The 24,918-nt window shown below is 41.7% G+C and overlaps 1 protein-coding gene across 2 annotated transcripts in view; it reads right to left on the bottom strand.

The window, feature by feature from the left end:
- Nucleotides 1-24,918, bottom strand: part of VSNL1 (visinin like 1) — a 115,988-nt gene that overhangs the window by 52,469 nt on the left and 38,601 nt on the right. For both annotated transcript variants that reach the window (XM_004028871.5, XM_055378749.2), the window contains one exon: nucleotides 11,763-11,929. In XM_004028871.5, the coding sequence (XP_004028920.1) occupies nucleotides 11,763-11,924 (162 nt within the window). In that variant the 5' untranslated portion in view covers nucleotides 11,925-11,929. The remainder of the gene's footprint in view (nucleotides 1-11,762; nucleotides 11,930-24,918) is intronic.

Below are 24,918 nucleotides of genomic sequence, written 5' to 3' on the forward strand. Positions count from 1 at the left end.
TGGGATATCCATGGATGTCCTACCTGCTGACCCCCCTGGTGCTGAGTCTAGTACTGTACACACAAGGTACAGACAATAAATTCTTCATGAGTAACTTGAGTCATCTTGGGCTCTAAGTCATTCTCCTGAAGGCACAATGCAAGCTCCTGTATCTTCATCCCTTGAGTCACTGGGACATTTATGAGGAAAAATGAAAATTAACTTTTCCTTCTTGGTATTGTCCATCATGTTGTTTTAAGAATACAACCCCAGGCCACCAGAGTTTCCATTGTACTCTAACACGTTTGGCAGTTTGTGGATTAGTTGTCTATGCAGAAAACCATCTGATCGCCTTGTATACCACATTCAGGACCTTAGGACTTTTGTGGCATTTGATGCCCTCTGTGACCTGGCTCTACCCTATCTTCATCTCACTTTCCCCCTGATACTTCTTTGGTTACCTGACATTTCAGCCAACAGAACTCCTTGCTATTTCCCACATCATCCCCCTGTCTTCCTGCCTGATACAGTCTGAATGTTTGTGTCCCCTGCAACATTCACATGTTGAAACCTAATCCCCAAGGTGATGTTCTTAGGAGATAGGTTCTTTGGGAGGGGACTAGGTGCAACCCTCATGAATGGGATTAGTGCCCTTATAAAAGAGGCCTCGGAGAGCTCACTGGCCTCTTTCACCATGTGAGGACACAGCAAGAAAGAGTCATTTATGAACCAGAGAGGGGGCCCTCAGCAGACACTGAATCTGCCCTGGTCTTGGACTTGCCAGCATCAAGAACTGTGAGAAGTGTATTTCTGTTGTTTATCACTACTTGGTTTATGGTGTTTTGTTACAGCAGCTCAAATGAACTGAGACTCTGCCCTTGTGCCCTTTCTTAGGTTGTCTCTCTGTTAGGAATGACATCCTTGCAGCTACAAATCTACCTAAATTTCAAGGTGTCTTGAAATCTTCAGTGAAGTTATTTATACAGAAATTTCTTAGGCTAGAAAATCTGCACCTATGTTGGGGCAAACGTTACTTTGTATCTCTTCTAGCTATTTACACAGATTGTTACGAGTTTCTCCTAGGCTGTGAGGCCCTTAGAGTAGGGTAAGAGTCTGACTCAAATTCCACACACTCCATAGCTCTTGGCTATGGACTCCTTTTAGACGCCATTCTATAGTTGTTTGTTGAAGGTGGATGACAACTAATAGCTTCTCTATTACTACAAAGGGATTCCTCCCTTTGACATTTTATTTATTTTATTTTATTTTATTTTACTTTATATTTATATTTTTGAGATGGAGTCTTACTCTGTCTTCCAGCTTGGGGTGCAATGGCGTGATCTTGGCTCAATGCAACTGCTGCCTCCTAGGTTTAAGCAATTCTCCTGCCTCAGCCTCCCCAGTAGCTGGGATTACAGGCATGCACCATACCTGGCTAATTTTTATATCTTTAGTAGAGACAGAGTTTCGCTGTGTTGGCCAGGCTGGTCTCAAACTCCTGGCCTCAGGTGATCCACACACCTCGGCATCCCAAAGTGCTGGGATTACAGGCGTGAGCCACCACACCCGGCTGCTTTGACATTTTAGACAGGGAAAGTTGGTCGTAAAATAGCCCAAAATCTGTCTATCACTCCCCCAGTTATAATAGGACTGGATTTCACCTGTGAGAGGAGAAGCTGACCTGGAGTTCAGGGCAGGGTCAGATTCACAGCAATATCACAGTAGTCATGAGAATGGAGCCACAAGCTTCATAACAACCCTCAGAGAGAAACAGTTAATGGCCCAGGAATCCTTCCAATTGGACACCAAAGATGGAAGAATCAGTAAGACAGAAAGCCTTCTTCCCGCAGTTGCTCCGTGGGCCACTGGAGGGCAGGGGTAACTGACTCCCACCTAGGTGAGTTGGTCATTCACAGACCCAAGGTGGGTCAGTGATAGCCAGATCCAAATCCAGATCACCATTTCAAAATGTTAGAAGAGCCCAGTAACATAAAACAGCTTTTCACTGAGAAATCCAAACGTGATTTTGCATGTTCAAGTCCAATTCTATAACAGAAATGTGCTAATTCTTACTCTTTTTTTTTCTTTTACTTTTTTTAGGTGGAGTCTCGCTCTGTCATTCAGGCTGGAGTGCGGTGGCACAATCTCGGCTCACTGCAACCTCTGCCTCCCGGGTTCAAGCAATTCTTGTGCCCTCAGCCTCCCGAGTAGCTGGGACTACAGGTGCATACCACCACACCCAGCTAATTTTTGTATTTCTAGTAGAGACGGGGTTTCTCCATGCTGGCCAGGCTGGTCTCGAACTCCAGACCTCATGTGATTCACCCATATCGGCCTCCCAAAGTGCTGGGATTACAGGCATGAGCCACCATGCCTGGCCTATTTATTTATTTTTTTGAGATGGAGTCTCACTCTGTCATACAGGCTGGAGTGCAATGGCGTGATCTTGGCTCACTGCAACGGCTGCCTCCTAGGTTTAAGCAATTCTTCTGCCTCAGCCTCCCCAGTAGTTGGGATTACAGACATGCACCATGATACCTGGCTAATTTTTGTGTTTTTAATAGAGACAGAGTTTCGCCATGTTGGCCAGGCTGGTCTCAAACTCCTGACTTCAGGTGATCCACCCACCTCGGCCTCCCAAAGTGCTGGGATTACAGGTGTGAGCCACCATGCCTGGCCGCTTTGACATTTCTTCTATTGCAATTAGAAATGGAGTGTCCTTGAGCAATCTGCTGCAGAGAATAACTAACGGGACAGCAGATCCTTCTAGCTTTAAACCCTCATTCAAGGGCTTCAATGTCCTTATTTGTAAAATGGGGGAGGGAGTGGACTGAGAGACTTCTAAAGGGCTCTTTCCAACCTTATCCTGAGGGCAGAGAAGTTGAGGTGCCATCTAAGAGCAATTCCTTCAGGATGCCACAGTCACAATAACCACTGATATCTCTCTAAATGACACCTGCCCTACCATGGGAAAGCAAAATCCCAAGGTGTGGAAGCCATCCAAAATAACTTCACACCCTTGGAGACAGGGGAAGGTTATCATTTTGACCCCTGTGGGGTAATTGCTGTCTCTAATGCTGGTAGCTAGCTATTCCCTGAGACAATATCACCATAATAAAATACCACTGGAGCCTCACATGGGACCTTGTTTTCTCAGAACTCGAGATTATTATTGTCTTTTCCTTGAGATTTCAGACCGCAGCTCTTGTCTTCCCCATTAATTCAAGTTGAATGCAGCCTCAATCATATTGGCAAACATTCCAAGTGGAAATACATGCTAAAAATTGCAACATCCTCACCAGCCCTGTCTGGATGACATTATGTATTTCATGTAATGTCTATTCCTTAAGGAATTAAAACCCTTCTATATACAGCTCTGCCCAACGAATTTTTAATAAAGTCTGCTCCTAACTACATCTTAGTAACAAACAGAATCTGAATCCCTAAAAACTGGTCATCCCCAAATCTTTTTTGAAATGTTTTATATTCAAAATTATTTGAATCAGATGTTGAGAAGAGGCAGTAGTCATCTCTGTCACATTTTCTTTTGATAAAATATCTGATGAGAGAGAAAATTCTTGATGCCACAGCCCAATAAAATGGACTATTTGGCATCTGGATATCCTCCCATGCTGAGGTACCTAACACCAAGTCACTGATAAGCCTCACCTGTGCAAGATGATTCAATGCTTATGAAGCACTTTTGCTCTCACCACCCTCCTGTCTCAACAAAAGCCCACGAAATAAGCAAGGCCCAGAATGTTATTCTCATTTGACAGGTGAGAAAACTGAGGGGCAGAGTGGTCTGTGGATTTATTTAACAAACCTTAAGCATAAAGGACTTTCCCATATTCACACTGCTAGTGTATGGCAGAACCAGGTGCACATCCAGCCTTCTAATTAAAATCACACTGCATTTACCTGTATTCAGGTTGCAGAACAGAATGTCCTTGCTAAAAGTTGGGACAGATGCACACCAAAGTCTTGGGAACACAGAGGGAAGAGACTCTTTTGGCTTTGGGAATTGGAGAGGTCAAGAAATGATTTCCCAGGGAGAAGCTTTTGAACTGATCCTGGAAAGATGGCTAGGATGGAGCAACATGATGTGCATTCTGCTCTACCACAAGATAAACTGGAGAACCTCCCAGATGCCTGCTCCTGAATGTGACTCCCAGGACACAGGAAGCATGAAAAGGTGGCAAGAAGGCTGGGCTGAGTGACTCAGGTGTTTGTCTCCACTCACCACTTTGTAACCTAAGCCAAGTCTCCTGACTTCCCAACCTCTATGGCTTAAAGTGAAGGAAATGCTATCTCTAAGATCGATTTCATAGGCCTTGGTGAAATCAAGTAAGCCACTGGTCAGACTGACAGGGGTTAGAATAATTGGAAAGGAAGGGAATAAAGAAGACAAGAGAGAGAGAAGAGAGAAAAGAGGGAGTGAGAAACAAGGGAGAGATCTATGGCAGAAGCCCCAGAAGTATACAAGCTTTTTCTTCCACAGATTGTTTTCAGGTTGTTGATCTCAGCAAGGCTGCCAAGAGGTTTTTGATTATTTTTGATTTTTGTATTTTTGTTTCAACCTAACATACTTGATCCAGTGGGCCTCCTGCCAACACAATAGGAACAGGGGCTCAAAAACACAATAATCATTTTTAAATTCAAATTTTTATTGTCTTAAGTCAATGAGATTTTTTAGTTTCTAGACAGACTGATGGGTCCTCATGTTCAAATTCACCTTCTTTTGTGGAATAGCTTGAATGTCACCTTCCTAACCAGCCCTCTCTGACCCTCCAGGCCCTTCCTTGTCTTTCCTGTTCCTGATCACAATCAACCCAGTGTGATAGCTGTTCATATATGTATTTTTTTACCCTATCTTGACTATAGGTTTCTGGATGGCACCAGACCATAGTCACCTAGGCAGGGATTTGTGGTGTTTTCCTCTGCAGACCCAGGGCCTACACAGCCCCTGGCACATAGGAGTGCTCAGGAGGACTGCAAAGCAGGGGCTGCGTTTCATCCCACTGGAGACTCCCTCTGCATTAGCGTGGAGCTATAGACAAAATAAAGCTTGATTGGTGGGCCATAAAGGAATCAGTCAAACATCATCTACATAGTAAAAACCAATTTAACAAAACAAAGCCTGGAAGCTTTTATTTGTATTCTTATGCCAGTGAAGTTTGTTTGAAAGTATAACTTAGAAGGGGATTTTGCTGCATTTGTCTTAGTGCCAATTAAGACTCAATAACCACTGTTATGGAACCTAGAATGTTACGTCTGCCAATGGTTAGAAACACTTTTAATGACTCTTATCCTTTCTTGGGACTACAGAATCCTCAATGAATCCGATTAAAGCTACCCCAAGAGAGTTTATATATAAAATTTTACTTGCAACTTCAGTGTGGGCAGAACTCCTGAAGCCTATTTAAACATACTTCCAGGTTAAGACCTAGATTAGTGTTTTTCAAAATGTCACTTATAGATTTTGTCCTTTAGAACCACCTGGCAGGTCTTACTAAGAATACAGATATTGGGTCTCTAATTCCAGTGAACTAGCAACCTGAGGAAGGGGCCTAGCAATCTGCCAACTGAGCAGTCAACCCAAGTGATTCTGAGATGCGTTACAGTTTGAAAGCCACCTACATAGACCAATGTTTTCATTTGCACAGATGCTGAACTTAGAACCAGAAAAACAAAGGCACTTGTTCAAATCCCACAGCAAACAGTGCAGACCTTGATTATATACTTTATTTCATATTCTATAAGACAGAGGTTATGCACCTAAAATCCTATAATTATTATATGTTTGTGTACAACTTTAGGAAGAATGCCTTTTATTCCACGTAGTAGGTTTTTAAGCCCAGGGGCACAATTTAAAAGTAGAATTCTAAAACCACACAGAGAATTACAGAACGTTTTCATAATATCTATTAACTAGAAAAATATTTCTTATTCTATTAAAAGATTTTTACCATCAAATATTTAGGTGCTGGTCCTACAATAGCATTTATTCTTATTTTGTTTTAGTACATATTCCTGGGTAGTTGTATCAACAAAATTTTGGTGAGTAAATTTGTATTTTCAATGCCTTAGGCCTGGAAAATTTCTCATTGAAGGGAATTCCACCAGTATATTTTGTTGTAAAAATAAAGATGGTTTGGTGAAGTGAAAAGCATTACTCAAAAATAAGATGATACACCAATTCCTCCAGGCTCTGAGCTTGCTCAGGGCAATTGAAGGCAATGCCCAATAAATTGTCTGTCCCACAGAAAGCACAGAGAAAGTGGGTCTCAAGTGAATGAATGAACCAATGGATAAGCCTGCTCTTAGCTAGAAAAGATGGAAGCATGTTTTCTAACGAGCAAAATACAGAAACTCCTCAGGAAATGACCACCTAGAGGGACAGGGAATTACTTGGTAGGAACTCTTTTGTTATATGCAAATATATTTTATTAAAATTCAAACTGTTAAATCAATGATGATCAAATTGGACTCTAGGGCTCTCTCACCTGTCTCAGGTGCACCTGTCAGTGGCCTAAGACTTTTCTAAGAAGAAAATTTGGAGCAACGGCACAAGCTGAGGCTCAGGAGAGGTGGGCCGGAGCCCAATAGAACAACCCTTGGGTACTCAGTGGCCTCTGAGGACCTCTCTCCTCATCTGCAAAATAATAAGCAGTAGAATTGAGGAAGGAAGTCTCCTTTCTGGAGGAGGGGCATGAGGGTCAGGACATTGAGAGATTGGTAGGAAATGGTAAAGAAGGCCTTAAGTGCCATCTTCATCCTATCTGGCAGCAGGGAGCTGGGGAAGGGTTTGTGCTTAGGGGACACGGAGTTCGGTGTCTAAGAATCCAGGATGGGAATAGGGATGACACTGCCTCATAGTATGTCCTGCCATGACCACTGCCCCCAAACCCACAAGAATACACGGTAGACATCACTATTTGACTAGGGCACATTTTCCTGTTGAAATTTCATACAGTCTCTCACCCTCCTCTGTGCACCATTTGGTGCTGCCATCGTACGTGGCCTGTGAAATGAAACTTATTTTCATCCTGGCTGTGTAAGTGTAAATGAGAGGATTGTCAATCAGGACAGCAAACACAACTTTTGATATGTCATAAATAGTTTTTATTTCCCTTCTTTCCTTTAAGACTCCGCTGTGTGAGGTGATAAAACAGGCCTTATTATTTCCACCTTATAGACAGGGAAACAAATTCAAACCGGCAGAGATATGGTAAATGTAACACAGCTAGGAATGACTCTCACATCTGTCAGATTCCAAATCCCATTTTTTTTAAACAACTCTGTGACTGCCTTTTCAACTGAACCTAAACCAACCCGAATGTTTCCTGATGAAAATAATCTTGAAAGTCAAACTCTAAACATAAATTAAAATCCACTTAGGGCTCTTTGCAGGATTCCTCTAGGTTTGTTTCTTGATTTCTTTGGCTTTGATGTCATAGTGGCTAAGCAAAATAGCAATGGCACCAACTCTCCAAGGTAGAGGACCCTGGGATGGAGACACTTCTTCCCTACACACTTGCTTGCTCTTCCCCTGGGTTGATTTTCTCATTAAACTGCGGCCAATTCTGTGAAAATACAGTTAAAATTGCAAACTGCCCATCTTAATTTGTGATGGATTGGCAATCAAAATGATTGTTGAAAATAGGAAATTCCCTTGGGGGGTGATCAGGTACTTGGTTCTTGGTGACAAAATGCAAACGCTTTCTTCCCAACCTATCAGCAGCAGTGCTGTCGTGGGGATGATGAAACATCTGCTATGACTTCTGTGGCCAGAGACACAGAAATCCCTACATGTCCAGGGAGTTCCAGACATCTGGGACAGAAGGCAACTTTCTATCAGATGTAGAGGGCACAGAGAACGCATGTGACAACAGAGAAGGAATAAGAATTATATTCATTTGCTCAGGCTGCCATAACAAAGCACCACAGACTGGGGGGCTTAAATCAAGATATTTATTTTCTCACAGTTCTGGAAGCTGGAAGTCCAAGAGAATGTGTTGACAACCCAAGTAGTGCCCATCAAAGGGAAAGTGGAAAATAAACAGTGGTGTATTTGAACAATATAACGTTATACAGCAGTCAAAATACTTGAACTGTAGCAACAATAAGACATTAAAAAAGCAAGTCTCAAAAGATTCTAAAGTAAATACAAATTTTAAAGAATGCACTTTATAGGATTACCAATAAATGTAGCTTCTCTCCCTGGCTGGTAGATGACAGCCATCTTCTCCCTGTGCCTTCCCGTGGCCTTCCCTATGTATGTCTCTGTGTCCAAATTTCCTCTTCTAAAGACACGTCACACTGGATTAGGGCCCACTCTCATGACCTCATTTAACTTTATTACCTCTGTAAAGGATCTGTCTGCAAATACAGTCCCATTCTGAGGTACTGGGTGTTAGGACTTCAACATATGAATTTGGTGGAATATTATTCAGCTGATAACAGGCAGCAAGCTTGAAAAGGGAAAGAGCTATCTGCTAGGGGACAATTTTGTTTTCTAAAAGGTTAATAGAAAAGTCTTCCTCTCATCACTGCATTAATTAACTTCTTGTTTTAATATTCCATTTTGAAATCAACCTCTCTGCTTTCTACTCTTGCCCTACCACCAAACGTTTCTGTCATTACACATTACATTGTGGTGAATCACATCTTCCCAACTTGCCTGTGAAATTCGGGAGGGCAGGCAGGACTGTCCCATAGTCACTTTTATATGCCTCCATCACAAGGCTGCCTAAGAAGGAGATGTACAGCCAGCACTTATTACATTCAGGCAAGAAATGCTTACCCACACTTGCTCTGTGGCAGGCCCTGTGCTAGCCGCTGGGTCTTAACATTGATTGAAATGAGGTGACTGTGTCTTCATGACTAAAGAGTGAAGCCTGCATCTAGCTGGGAGGGACCATGTTCAGATCTGTGTTTTACAAATCTCACTCCAGCAGCTGTATAGTGGATGGGCTGGAGGGGGTTAATGAGGAGCTGCCTTGGGAGTTTGGCTGAGAGGCAGAGCTATGTGCTGCAGTGGGAGTCAGCATTCCTGTCTTTGAAGTCTGTTCCACATTCAGTTTGTGATGCTGGGCAAATTGCCTCATTTCTCTAAACCTCAGTTTTAAATGCTTTTAAAAATATATCTGCTGAAGGAGTTCCTTCATATTTGGAATGCAAGGGCTTTTAAAGTTGGGAGACTGTGGCCCCTGGCCTTGCAGCGGAGCCACTCCCATTATCCTGCTCCTCCTTAAACACTCATCAGGACTTGTTTTTTAGCAACCGAGTTTACTTCCCCCTGGAAAGGGAAATGGGTCTGGTAGCAAGAGGGGATGTGCCAGGTTGACTGCACACACAGGAGGGCAGAGGCTGCAGTCAGCTTTGCTCCCTCAGTTGCATCCCAAGATGCCTCAATCTCTGCACCAAAGATAGAAGGAATCACTGAATGTGCCCATTCACCAGGATAATGACTGTGTCTTGCTGAATATTTGCATTTTTTTCCAGAAGCATTGAAAGAAGCTTTTTCTCATCAGCCCATCTTCTGGGCCTATTACATAATCCACATCTTTTTCCATGCTTCTCCTTTCCAGCTTATCAGATCCGCCTTTCTTTTTTCTGTGTACGTGGCATATTTCTGCTGCGGTTTTTTTCTGTCCTTGGACAACTCTAGAAGGAGAAAAAGACTGCCTGCTTTCTATTTGATATAAGAGTACAGGCAGAGTTGGAATAAGAGGTTGCCAAAAATATAGACCTAAGTTCAGAAAGTCATATATTCCCCTCCTGGAATAAAAAACCCACTCTAGGAGTGAGATGGGGAGGTGGGAGATGATTTTGGTGCATATACATCAGTTGTACCATAAAACGCCAAGGCATGCTTAATGTTTACATGACCCCTCACCTTGAGGCTGGTGCTGTTTCAGTGCTACATACTTCCAGTGTGTAAATAAAATACCTCATTTCCTGCATTTCAACTATTTCTTCAAAGGCAATACCCCTCTCATTTTAAACAAATAGTGAGGAACGTGGCACACAGTGCTCTCTTAATCATAGGGTGACAGCTTGCATGGTCTTTAGTGATATGAAAGTGATTTTGAAAAACTTGTTTGTCTGTACTTTCCTTGAGGTTGAGAATAGAGATAGTTCCAAGGCATGGACTAGCCCCTAGGTAATAAAATAGAAGACATGACATTGAAAACTAGGGAGAGTAGTATGGTTATCTAGGAAATACATACTATCCCACTTCTCTGCAAAAGCAATAGACATCAATTGAGTAATAGATGCACTTTCTCAGCACTTCTATAGAAAAGATCTTGGCATGCTAATAATTGATTACCCAGATCTTCTTAGAAATGTCACAGTGATCGTATAAAATGCACACTATTTATTCTGTTGATTAGTGAGCTTTTAATGATGCAATAAACACTTGCAACAGTTATGACTTTGAACACAATATATATCTAACCACATGGCCATACCCCCATTTCATCCCTTGGTCTTCCCCACTTGAAGTAACTTTTCGTTTGAATCTTGGGTTCATCACTTCCCTGCTTTCCTTTTTATATGATTTTATTGCATTTATTGGTAATCCTATAAAGTGCATTTTTAAAAATTTGTATTTACTTCAGAATCTTTTGAGACTTGCTTCTTTAATGTCTTAGTGTTGCTACAGTTCAAGTATTTTGACTGCTATATAATGTTATATTGTTCAAATATACCACTGTTTATTTTCCACTTTCCCTTTGATGGGCACTTGGGTTGTTTCCCAGTTTTACCATTGTGAATAGCGCAGCTATGAGCATTCCTACACATGCCCCTTCTTGTACAGTACAAGAATGGAATTGCTGGATCATAGGTTATGGAAAATGTTCAGCTTCAGGACATAATGATAACGCTTAATATTTTATTCAATCATTTCACATACACATATATACATCTGGGTGATTCAATATTGCTCAAATCAACATTTGCTAATTAAATGATATAAAGCAATATTTTTCTATTTGGTATTTTAATCAGAAAAAGTTTTAAAAATGTATTTCTTTCACTTGTGTAACATTACATAAGTATACACGAAGTGGAATGTCTTAGATCAGCCCAATCTAGAACCAATACAACTTGTAGACTCAGACAAGCCAAAACAATACTACTGCAGTAGAAATTGTACCTTTTATGGGACTGTTCTGTGTAATGTTCAGGGAAAGTTTAGCTTCTGAGTAGTGTACAGTGTTGAGTTATTGTCCATGTTGTAGACATTGCTGACCAGAGATACGCTACACTCCCCCACCCCTTTTCTAAATGTGCTGTTGTGGGAATCTGGGTTCTTATCTGGATACAGGAGTATCTTTTCTGGTAAAAAAAAAAAAAAAAAAAAAAAAAAGAGAGAGAGAGAAAAAAAGCCCTCTTGTGTACTTTTTCTTTAACTGGGAGAAGTACACATACCTTTAACAGGCCAAATAATGCTGTAATTAGTAAACTGTCAATAATTATCAGCAAACACTCTTCTCTGAGCTTTTTATGGTTCTTTCACCAGATGCTGTCATTCCTTGAGCTCTATTCAGTGCTTTGATTTAACAATTACTCTTTTTGTTCAGAAATTGCTTATTTTGGGAACAACATATATACATTTGCATTTTTAAATGTTAATTTTTCTTTCTGGATGGAAAACAGCCAGAGTTGAAACAAACTAGCTACTTAGAGTTATAATTCCATGTGAGGGTACATTTCATGAAGGCCATAGTTTCTGGCCTAAGGAATAAAAATAAGGTTGAAAAACAACATACCTTCACATAGAGCTGCTGAAATTCCTCGAGATTTAGCCTCCCACTTGGACAGTCCTTGAGAAATCCTTTGTACCACTGCTTGAGTTCATGCTCATTAAACTCTGTGCTCTTCACCAGGTCCTCCATCACTTCAGGGGCCAGTTTGCTATTCTGCTTCCCCATCCTGCCTGAAGAAAAGCAAATTAATTCAATTAGCGCTGTGGCTGTGATCATTTCAAACTTGGTTAGGAGCCAAGCTAGAGTTCTGAGCAGTCCCATGGTCGGAACTCCCTCCAGTGTGGCTAATCCATATCTTCCCAAGTCTGCCTCCTTCTACTTGGTATTCTAGAAAAATATATGAGGGAAATAGACTCTTCTGACCGTTCCAAGGGCTGTAGCGTTCACTCTTTACCTCATTGTGTCATCTTTCATATGGTGTTGACTCCCAAATGGAAGGCAACCATCCCTTTTTATGCTATTCATAGTAAGCATATAGAAGTTGTTTTTCTTTTCCTTCTACAAATTACACTTTATTAACACTTGCCTCCCAGGTGTTTAACTCTACATTTAGTTTAATGGGATACTCAGTGGGATTACTGACAAGAACAATGAGAAGACTTTATAACTAAATGATCAGTAAGTGGCTTGGAATATCCAATCAGCAATATTAAGGAGCCTCAGTTGGTCTGGTTCAAGTTGGAGCTTTTTTCCCCAATAAAAACAGCTATTTCTATTAGTCACACTAATTCTCTATTTCTCCTCTCATAATTAGAAAGTTCGTACAACATTGTCTTCAGAGTTGACAAAATCTTAATGGTTTTCTTCTAGGGATTGGTTGGGGAGTCTTTGTTGATATTATTCCAGACTGCTATTATTTCTGATTTTGAGTTAAAGTAATAGTGCATAAGATAATGTTACCTATATCCATTAAGCACCAGGTTGTGTGGCCAACATCACAGCAGGGAGTAGGGAGACAGAGCAGGCTTGAGATAATTCCTGATTTTTCTTCCTGATTTGGCCAATTACTACATGTGTTACTTAGGGCAACGTTAATTAACTGCATTATCTTCAACTTATTCATTAATAAAGCAGACATAATAATGAAGCTCTTTCAGATTCATTGTGATGGCTGATTAACAAGTAAGTAGGTAAACAAAGGCCAAAAAAAATTCCAAAATTAAAATAACTGCAGGAAAATTAAAGATAATTTTAAAATTTTCCCTTTAAAGTTGCTTTATAATAAATAACAATAAGACTATTGCTAATAATAATAATAAAAGAATTAACACATAAATTAACCCCAGATTGATTTAAAAAGTCAGGTTAAACTTGAAAATTGGAAAATTTCCAGAATCAGGAAAGTGCCAGAAGATCTTTCAAATTCAGTTAAAAGATACTGAGTTAGGGTTGAAGAATTAACCAAGTGAACCTAGTCCTTCACTGTGCTTGAGACAAACTCTCTTTCAGGCTGCAGGCATGTCTACACTTGCAATAGCCTGGAAGGGGTAATCTCACCACATACTTTATTGTTATTATTTTTTAACTTCTCCTAAAACAGATTCCACACCCATTGTCAGTAACCTGCCCCAACATTGGCCAATTCTTTCACTGTAATGGAACTAAGCCACTCTTGCTACTTCCAGGGAAATTTCCACTCAGCACAATCTCAGCAGCACAAAATGCAGTCAGATGATACCATTAAGATGGCCATTTACCCTCCAAACTCTTCAGCATGAGAAAAGGGCCCAGTATCAGCAACTCTTCCCTTTGTCATGGGGCTTCTCTACTTATTTTTGCTCTGAATTCAAGTTCCAAATCTCTTATAAGCAACTGTCTATTAATTATAAGTTACTGTGGAATTCCACAGCTGGGTGTGGAAATCAAGTGGGTACTCAGGTGTCAGGTTTAATTAATGTGAGTAAGAACACTCTAATTCATGGTTATCCTGGAAATCAAAAGATGTATTATTGTGAAACCTTTCAGCACTTTACTTTGGTTTTTTTGGTAGAGAATTACAAACCTTCATTCTTAAACTAGAATCTCACCTAAGAAAAATAGCTATTTAATATTGAGTGCTGGCGACAGAGAAGGCACTTAATGGAACACCTCACAAATTTCATCTCCTGCTCAGCAATCACCGAGCAATCAGGATTAGGGGAGCTCCCTGGGGCTCAGAACGCTTATGGTAACTTGTATAAGAGCATACAATTAATGCATGGCAGAGCTAGAATTTGAACTTGGATCTATAGGACTCCAATGTCCAATCATAGACTAGTGGATGAAAGACATTTCAGGAGAAGGAACAGGAAGAGTGAAAGCAGGGAGGCTTCAGAGAACTGAATCAGTGCCTAGAGGGGATGAAAAAGGATCACTTTGCCAGCCTGGCTGCCTTGTTTGGAAAAGACTTAAATTTACCAAACCACAAGCTCAGAAGTGACTTTGTATTAAAAACCACCTCCCCCAATGCCTTTAGAAGTTCAACAACGTATCAGCTTCTTTGTTAGGCAAGGAAGCTTGGCTTCTCCATGGGTCACTTGTGATGTCTTAAACTGTTCCAGTTGACTTGGGAGAGGGTGGTCTCTTACACACACAGGAAATATTGTCAGGACTGTGAATCACAGTTTGGAGACTCAAGTGCATAACTTCATGCTTCTTGTATGGGTCTGCACCATCACTCAGGTGTGTTGGGCAATGGTTGAATCACACAGAAAGTCAGGTTCTGGCCTGGCTCAGAATGGCATTGCCACTGCCCTCATAGGCCTCATCAGATCTTGCCTTGATTAAAGATTGGCCTCCCCATTGGGCTACCTGACTCCAACCACTCTCCTTCTGCACAGCTGCCTGAGTGAATTTCCAGAATACAAACCTCATTGATCTACTCTCTAAAAGCCTCTGTACTTCTCCTTAGTCTCCATGATGCAACCTCATCTCCTTAGCGTGGCTCAGGTCCTGCCTACTTATATCCTCATTTTCTGCCAATCTGTCTTTTCTCATGTGTCAGTGATTATAAACTATTATAGATTCCAGGATTGCATGCTTCCACACTTCCATGGCTCTGCATATGCTGTTCTCTTCTCCTAGAATGACTTCCCCCCGTTTTCTGCTCAACAGACTTCTTCCCCTTCTTTAAATAGTCTCAATTTACACACCACCTCCTCCATGAAACCTTCATGGACTCTCCATGGCAAACTTAGGCACCCATTCTCTTAGGTATCTCCCTTTCCTTGTAAAAGCTTCCATGATCATTATGTATTTCTCTACTGGATTGTTATTATGGTTTCTCGAGAGAGAGGACTATTATTTATTTATTTTTGCCTCTTGGTAACTCCTATTAGGTGCTCAAATAATATTTCTTGAGGACATGAATAAATAAGGGGTCTGAGATATTTGGTATTTTTTTTTCTGAGAAAATGTCTCATAATCTATATATGAGGAGAGTCAATGCATTCACAAGTATAAATATAAAATGCAGTTGGCAGATGGGAGAAATATTTCATTTAACTGCATGGAAAATATTCAGCCCTCCTGGAGATTGTCTTCATCATTAAAACTGAATACCTTGCAGGTGGGACCCATGTCTTTTATCTCAGTATCTTCAGTAACTGACATAAAGGTGGTGTTTAGTAATGTGTGATAAATGAATGAAAGTATAGTTAGATTAATACTCTCCACCTATAGTCCTTTTGCTCTGGGCTGCAGTGATATGGGCCGAGCAGTATCTTTCATTATGGGACCAGCATAACAGAAAGAGTACAAACAGTACATTTTATCACATTCCCAATAAAGAGATTCCGCTACACCATATGAGGGGGAAGCAGGCTGGCTCTGTCTCTAACTTACTCTGTGATCTCGGCCAAGATCCTTTCCTTCCTAGTTACTCCATTTCCCCATTTAAAAAATGAGGAGTTGGACCAGATGATCTTTAAGGTCTTTCCAACTCTACCATTCGCTGATTTCCCACGTAGGTTTTGTAAATATGAAAATATGAGTCAGACTTCCTATTGGCTTGTCTCAACACATGCAGGCTCTGTGGATTCTTGACCTGAGAATCCATCAGCATTTAAGTGTTTATTACCGAAGAAGGGAGGGGACAGAAACCGGAGTGTGTTACTTTTTAGCTGGGGTTTCAAGCTATAATATTAAAGCCAGCCCATCCGCAAACCAAAAGAATTTCTCACTGCTTGTGTTGTCATACAGAGAAGTTCAGTGCTAGGAGCAAAACAGGACTGGTGGAAGGGCTTTGATGGACAAGAGAACTTCAGATGATAGAGCCCTTGGGGAGGAAAGCACAGCTTCACTTAATGGCAAATGATGTCCAGAGAAGACGGCACTTTTGTACACTAATTTACAAAAGGCAACAACATTGTAAATGTTTGTAAAACATACAAAATGTATGTTTGTAAAACATACAAAAAAACATACATATGTTTGTATGTAAAACATACATGTTTGTATGTTTGTAAAACATACAAAAGGCACTAATTTACAAAAGTGCAACAACATTGACCCATATAAACTATTGACCCCTTTTTTACAGCATTAAAAACAGTATTTTTAAAAACTGTAAAAAAGAGATTACGATTGTTTCCTTTTTACTGATGAGAACTTTGAAGGCCAGAGAGATTAAGTAATTTACCCCAGCTAAACCAGCTAGTAAGGGCTTAGTAAAGAATGCATGCAGTTCTCTCGCACCCCACTGCTTTCCTAATAGAGGCCATCGTCTTCTCTCACCTGCAGGATCATCTCAAAGATACTGCAACTACCTCCCAACTGGTGTTCCTGTCTTGAGTTTTGCTTATCTCTCATCCATTTCCTACCCTGTCTTGATAGCAGGTTCCAGAGCAGAAGAGGCAGAGGATTTAAGAATGCTCCTAGAAGAGGACCAGGAGAACTTCGTGGATGCGGAAAGGGCCTACAAGGGAGCCAAGAAGCACCCATAAGCATCTTTTTTCCATAAGCCCTTTGGGTATTAAAGAGGATTGAAACAAAATATGTATGTGTGTGTGTGTGTGTGTGTGTGTGTGTGTGTGTGTTGCCCTCAGCCTGTCTCTTACCTACTGTATCTAAATCCAGTCTTCCAGGACATACCAGGGTCTGCTGAGTATGAAGAGGCACACAGAACTGCATATCCAGCTCCTCCCAGGTAATCTAGCAATCAGCCTAGCTGAATCTTAGCAAGATTCATTTAAATAAAAACTGAGTGGCTGAAATGGAGCAGTCCCACCACATGTGCAAATACATAGCAGGATAAACACAGCAGTGGGAAAACAACCTTGGAAATAGGGCCCAGAGCAAAGGAAGAAAGGGCTTTAGGGGCTCAGGTTGGAGACCTGCATGTAATGCAAGTATGGAAAGAGGCAGCAATGGGCTGGTCAGTGACAGATTAGTTAGGTCAGTCTTGAATAAATCTTTTCTTTGAGCCCTAGGCTCTTCACTCATATCCTGAAACAATTGCCTTTGTAGAGACTGGCCTTCTCATGCTTAGACTTCTGCCTGGAATGCCCCTTGTGCTTTTTTCCTCCATCTATCTAAACCTTACTCGTGCTGCAAGACTCCATTCCAATCCTGTTTTCTCCATGATACTTCTCTGCCAACTGTTACTACTCCTCTCTTTTCCTTGTATTTGATATTGTGGTTTGGGGTCATTAATGACCCATGGCATAATTAACTTGATGGAATCAGGCAGAAAACTCTCTGCACAACTAAGTTTGGCAGATGTTTGTAAGAATCTTCTAGGAGAAAAGCTCTGTGCTAGGTAAGGTGGGATATAAACAGAAAACATGGTACCAATCTTAAAGGGCTCAGACCTGGATGCAGGAGACATTTACAAGTCTTGGAATATGAAGCATCATGAAATGAATACTCATAGCAGAGAGCTACATAACACAGAGGATAGACAAACAGACAAATACTGACCAAATCAAGCACCTTCACCTGTCACCGGTCCCCAGGTGAAAACTCTTAAGCAGTCTTTCCTAAACTTATCTGAATATAAGAATCACCCTTGGTTCTTCCTTAAAAATACAGCTTAGTGGGTTGATCCTTTGTAGGGAAATCTGTACATTTAAAAAGCAACTCAGGGGAATATGATCATGAGTCAACTTGGGAAATGCTTCTGGAAAGCATAAATAAAAATCGAAGTACATGATCTAAGAAGCACACCCCAAACCAGCACAGACATAACCCAAGGTCTCTCTGATTCCTCACTAACCCCATCTGGCATTCCTGATGTGGTTTCAAGATCCTTGTACTGGGGACTAGCATTAAGAATTCCAAAATTGGCCGGGTGCAGTGGCTTATGCCTGTAATCCCAGCGCTTTGGGAGGCTGAGGTGGGCAGATCACCTGAGGTCAGGAGTTTGAGACCAGCCTGGCCAACATGGTGAAACCCTGTCTCTACTGAAAATATAAAAATTAGCCAGGTGTGGTGGTGGGCACCTGTAATCCCAGCTAGTCGGGAGGCTGAGACAGGAGAATTGCTTGAACCAGGGAGGTGGAGAAGGTTGCAGTGAGCCAAGATCGCACCACTGTACTCCAGCCTGGGTGACAAGAGTGAAACTCTGCCTCAAAAAAAAAAAAAAAAAAAAAAAAAAAGAATTCCAAGATCACACAACGGAAGACCAAAGCTTGAAAAGATTTGCCTGTGGGCTCCTCTGCTTTAAGCCCTTTGGTTTTAGGTTGGAGAGTTTGAGGCTCAGGAAGGTGATGAATTTTCCCAGATCACATGGGCAGCTGATGGCAGAGCTGGGATGAGAAGCCCATCCCCGCACCTGGATGGGTGTCCCCCACTCCCCACCCCCACAGCATGCTGTCCCTGTGTCTAACACTCAAAGCTTGTAAGCCACTACCCATGTATCTCTCTGTGCAAGGATGTTGAAACAACCCCCAGCACCACCCCCTTGGATCCTATAAACAACTGACACCGGATTGCTGGTTTCCAGAGACTGTTAAAAACAGCCTTGAAAACCATGCCTCAAAATTGCCCAGCATATTGTATGTTTTTTTTTTTTTTATAATGAAGCCAAATATCTGACACGATGCCTCTTTCTGTTTCCCTCTTCTTCGTCCTCCAGAAGCCAAGTACTCACAAGCCCCCAGCAGCATTTCCCAGCGGGCAGGGAGGGTGTGGACTACAAGCTGGCATTTCATGCTGTGTCTGGGGACAAAAGCAGCTTCTGGAAAGAAGAGAAATCCCTTCTTACAGCATCCTCTGATGATATTACCTCAAAACCTGAATCTCCTGGAATTATAGTTGCGGTTTCACCCCATAAGCATGAAACAGGAGGGGGCCACAGACTGCATCCCTGGGGACTCAAGATAAGGCAAACGTATTTTTTTAATCTATAATAAGTGAGGGAAAATATTTTGACAGCAGTGGCAGTGGCAATGTTAGGGCGAGTAACAAGAGTTCTGTTTGCCAAAGTATAGTAAACACCTGAAGGTGAAAGCAGAAGTGGGCCCCAGGGATCAATCATCTGATCCAACCCCTTTGTTTTCTAGAGGAGGCCCAAGGAGGCTAGGGGACTTATGCCAGAAAACATAGCGAGTTAGTAACAGAGCCTAGCCGTGCCCTAGCTACCAAGTCTCAACAATAAGACTCATGCCTGCTGCAGTGCCCAGGTCTGTGATCCTTGGGTACTGAGACAGGCTGAAGGTCCTAAGCCCTTCAGAATCATGTCCTCTCATGTGAGTAGGGTGTGACGAGTGGACTCCCTCCTTAGGCCTGCCCCAGCTGCTCCCAGTGAAGCTTCCACCTGAGCTATCTTTTTACAGGGCAGGTGCTGAGAGCCTGAAGTGGCTCTGGAGCCTTGGCCAAATGGTATATCCCTGACTCTGGGCTGGGTGCTGGCAGTGGACATTGGTCTTTGGCTTTCACTAGGTGGTCTCAAGCTAAAACCCACTTAGAAACTTGGGGGCCAGATATCCAGGGGCTCTGATCTGCAAAGGGTCAAAATGGCATAATCAGCCCTTGGGGGTCAGATGCAACTGCCATCTGCCTCCTTTCCAAGGCACAAACAACATTTCCTGAGTGCCCGGGAAACATGACTTAGACCCAAGCCATACTTGATACCCAGGTGCTATTCTATGACTTTGGAAAAGTTTCTACTCAGACTCAGTTTCCCTTGTATCCCTTTTTGTGGGTTTCCTTCTTTTTGTCAGGTTCTGATGTCTCTTTTATTTTCAACTGGACTTAGCGTAGTAGGGAAAAAAAGTGTGTGCTGGAGTCAGTCTTAGGGTCAAATGATGCTCCTGCTTAATACAAGGTGCGTGAATTTTGATAAGTTACTTAGCCCACTGGAACCCCAATCTCCCCATTTTTCAAATAAAATAATGTTATTTGCTCAAAGGGTTGTTGTGAGGATAAATGAGATAATGCTGACTTTTTTCCAACAGTGCCTTCCATGAGGCAGGTGTCCAAAAAACAGTAACTATTATTATCCTCATCACAGGACCCAGCCAACTGGGCTGCTCCAGATGATGGAGAGGGGGACTGTTCAAGATTCAGGCCTAGACAGCAGGAGTCATCCTAACCTCAATACATGGCACCAAGCCTGGCACATGTAAACAGAAGTACACAAATTGTGAAACATAGGGAATTTTACTGTGGCCTTGTTGACTCTCCTTCCTTTACATAAAAGTGCATCATATCTGACCCGACTGAGGAAAGTCATCTGAGGACCTCACAGCCCCAACTAAGCATCAACCATTGAGTGAAGTTTCCATCCAATTTCTTGCTCACCCACTGAACAGAAGTGTGAGCTGATTAATAGCTGGTAACCTTTCATCTGGGAGTGTTTCAAGCAGCCACCCACTTTTCTGCGCCTTATTTTTACTTCCCTATGTGTACTGTCTCTGACCATTCTATGTGTTTCTGAGAATTGGTTTCTATGAAAGGAAATGGGCCATCTTTGGCAGTGTTAGAACCTCACTTAGTTCTGTGAGGTAACAGAGGAAATGCTTTCATTAATAATCACAGCCTTCTGTCCAACAGATTGTGTTCTAGGTTGTGCTGCCAAGTCCCAGTGGGGAGGGACTGTGGCCCTTATCTGAGAACAGCAGGGAGCTGCCGAGAGAGAAGAGCAGACCTGGGGTGTCCCGCTTCACCTGCACATTCCCTGTCACAGGGTTAGGCATTGATCATCAGGAATGCAACCCCTGTCTTTGCATTCAGAGAACTTGAATATTTGGTGGAGGGGGTGAGTGGCATGTACCAGTGTCCACCAATAGTAGACAAGTTCCAACTCACTCATCTTCTGACTCTTAGGCTGGTGCTCTTTCCTCTCTGAGAGCCATTTGCACTCACCATGTTCCTAAGTTGTTATCTCTACAGTAATTCTAAAAAGATACTTTAATTCATGTTGGTTAGTCTTAAAAACAACTTTGAAATTCTCTTATGAAGGTGGCTTTACAGAAGTAAAATGTTCTAGTTGAAGGAAACATGATGTTGAAAATGAGTCAATTCATTCATTTATTCAGCAAACTTTTACTCAGTATTATCATATGATTCCCAAATTTTTCTTTAGGACAGGTCTTTCCAGGTCTTTAGGGGAGGTCCTAAAGAAAAATTTGGGAATACTAGATAATGTATTAATCTGCCTGCTAGACATTTCCACCATTGTATTCTACAACCACATCAAACTCAACATACTATGCAAACATGAATTTGTCCTCCTTTTTCCCCTAAAACATCCTTTTATTCTTTGTTCCTCTCTGAGTAAGTGGCCTGCCATCTTCACAAGGTTCCATGCAGAGTCTGGGCATCATTCTGAACTTCTCTATTTCGTGTTTCTGTATGTAAACCTATCAACAAGTTAAGAAGTTGGTAGATTCTACTTTCTAACTCTTGATTCCATCTACTTTTCTCTGTTGCCACTACTTTGGTTCAAGCCATTATCCTATCACTTTGAGTAGTACAATAGCTTCCTAACTTGTTTCTCCATCTAAAGTCTTGCCCTCCTGAATTCCATCTTCCATACTATCATAGCTGGAATGACCTTTCTAAAACACAAAACCCAATCATGTCACTGCCCTGCTTAAACCCTTCAGTGGTCTCTCATTATCCTCACTCTGAATTCCAACTGTCAGCATGGCTTCCCAGACCTGCTCACTTGGGCCTACACTTTCCCTCCAGCCTCCCACCTTCCTCCCTCCCCTCACCCCTCCTGGCACCTCTTTAGTTTCCTCTCTCCCCATGTTCTCACCTATGCTACAACTTCCTAATATCATGCCAAACCTCTCTGTGTTTCCTTTTGCTGTTCCTTTTGCTCTGAGGGCAGTTCTCATTAGCTACACATTGGTTCTCTAGTGAACTCCCACTGATATTTCAAGATGTAGAGGAGGTACCTCATTTTCAGTGACTTCACTGTCTGGCTACTTCTTCTTTTGCACATTACACAACTGCTGTTACTGCATCACCTGCCACAGTAGTATCTGTAATCCATGTCTCCCATCTCACAGATGGGGGTTCCTCAAGGGTGGGTGATTGTCCACTTCACCTCAGCACTAGTTCAGAGCCCACTGCTGAACAGATACCCAGGAAATGTTGTTGAATTAATTAATTACTATGTAATCCCTCCCATTAACAGCAAGAGCTTATCAGCTGAGCGATAAGAGAGAACCTATGAAACGAAGCTTAAAGATGACTGCACTAAGTGCTGTTAGGGAGAGAAAAGCAGTGTCATGAGGAAGAGAGAGAGAACACGCTTCTTTCTAGGAAACCAGCAACAAAGCTTCTTTGAGAGATTGGGTAAGGAATATTTTATAAAGTGGTCCCTCGAAATTATCTCATGGAAATAATGACACAAGCCTGCTAAGACATATATACAAAGGGTGTTTACTTCAGCATTGTTTAAAATCATTTTTAAAAACCACTTTTAACAACTACCTAAAGGTCCATCACAGGAAACTGGCTAAATAAATTTCTTTAGAGCAATGAATGGAAATTATGAAGCCATTAAAAGTGATAACGTATATCTACATTGATGGATATGGTTGGGTATTGACTCAATGTCATTTATTTAAGTGAAAACACACAAATGTACAAATAAACTCTGTATATTTTCAAGGATAAACCTTTACCTGAGGACATATATTAAATACAATATAATGGAGGAAGGGAATGGGAGCATAGCAAATAAAGGGAAATTAAAACTATATGAGAAAACACAAGAAGGGCTTTATATAAACAATGTTGATATTGAACCATGATCTGAGGAATACGATTAACATAAGCAGCACTTTAGGAATAAAAATGAAAGAAAAAAGGAGAGATAATATTGTAATAAATTGTTAAGTCAAAAATGCAGGTCACAAAACAGTAAGTGTAGCACCACTTACTTTTGCTTTATACACACACTTGCTTGAGCTTGTGTGCACAGGAAGTTTGGTCAGTTCATAATTTATATCAAAATCTTAACAGTGGTTATAACTGCTGGTGGTATAATGGTGGCATTTCACTCTCTCCTTAATATCTTTCTGAACTCTTTATAATGAGCATATAACATTTATAAGCAGAAAAATGTGCAAATGTTTTTATTTTGGCAAACAAATAAATGCACAAAATGTATTTCATTCACCAAACTAATAAAATCCTAACAAAGCTCACTTCTTTCTATAAAGTCTGAGTTTCGTTTTCTTTCCTGACACGGCCTGGAAAATGCACTAGATTAATAGTGAGAAACACTTATACAATTTGCAAACTGCCTCCAGGGTTTGTTCTTACAATGAACTGGTGAATTACGTGAGGCAGAAACTTTCATAGAACTTGTATAGATGAGAAAACTGAAGTTCAAAGAGGACACAGACTTTTGCAAAAGTCACACGGGAAAACACTGGCAGAGTTTGGACTGAAACCTAGCTCTGATGCTTTAGGGAAAGGTGTGGTCCCATGAACCTGTCAAAGCACAGAAAACTCACACAGGCCTTTGGGAGGCTTGGAAAACCTCCTGAGGATATTAGCTGGTTTTGTGGTCAACAGTTTCAGGTTGAGGTCCCAGAATGGTGGGTTTTACCTTCAGAGAAATCATTTCCTTATTTCCTGGAAAGGCAGCAGATAAGGTTGACCAGAGATGTTAATGTTCCCCAAGGCTTCTCGGATCTTTACTTTGTCCTTTGGGTAGATTCCTTTCTGGACTTCACTGGACAACTCTAGACCCAACCATAGGCACCCAGAAGTGGTGATCTATGGAATTTCTGAATTTTCTATTTTTTGAATTTGAATATGAGTCATTGTAATGAACAGTGGATAGTGCTTTAGCATTTACAAAGCTCTCTCCTATCTCACATCTTACATAAACCTTGGCATTGTTAGCATCAATCTTACAGAAGACAAAACTGAGCCTCAGAGAGGTTTGGTGACATAGCAGATTCTGATGGTCAGGGACTCTGACTCCCAGCACTGTGTCTCCCGATCACAACTTCTCCAAGGTGCTGAGATGTCACCTCAGGGTTCTCCTGAGCTTCTCCTCCATATTCATCACCCAGAGCTAAATAGAATGAGCCTAAGAACTAAAGGTCTTTGATCTACCTGTGAATCCTAAAAGACTGCTGTTAGTTCATTGTTTGTAAAGGGAGTGGCTCTAACTGAAAGCACCACAGGAGTTCCTTTTCCAGGATTCTTTCATCCCAGGGCCCTCCCAAATGCCTGTGTGGGTTTTCAGTGCTTTGATAAGTTCATTGGACCATACCTTTCCTAAAGCACCAGAGCTAGGTTTCAGTTTCAGCTTTGCCAGTGTTTTCCTGTGTGACCTTTGCAAAAGTCTGTGTCCTCTTTGCACTTCAGTTTTCTCATCTATACAAGTTCTGTGAAAGTTTCTGCCTCAACGAATTTGCCAGGTCATTGTAAGAACAAACCCTGGAGCCAGTTTGCAAATTGTAAAATTGTTTCTCACTCTTAATCTAGTGCACTTTCCAGGCAATGTCAGAAAAGAAAACAAGACCTAGACTATATAGAAAGAAGTGGGCTTTGTGGCCAGGAGCGGTGGCTCACGCCTGTAATCCCAGCACTTTGGGAGGCCGAGGCGGGCGGATCACGAGGTCAGGAGATCGAGACCATCCTGGATAACACAGTGAAACCCCGTCCCTACTAAAAACACAAAAAATTAGCCGGGCGTGGTGGCGGGCACCTGTAGTCCCAGCTACTCAAGAGGCTGAGGCAGGAGAATGGCATGAACCCGGGA

The sequence above is a fragment of the Gorilla gorilla genome, chromosome 12, assembly GCF_029281585.2.
Source record: "Gorilla gorilla gorilla isolate KB3781 chromosome 12, NHGRI_mGorGor1-v2.1_pri, whole genome shotgun sequence".
NCBI classification, from domain to species: Eukaryota; Metazoa; Chordata; class Mammalia; order Primates; family Hominidae; genus Gorilla; species Gorilla gorilla.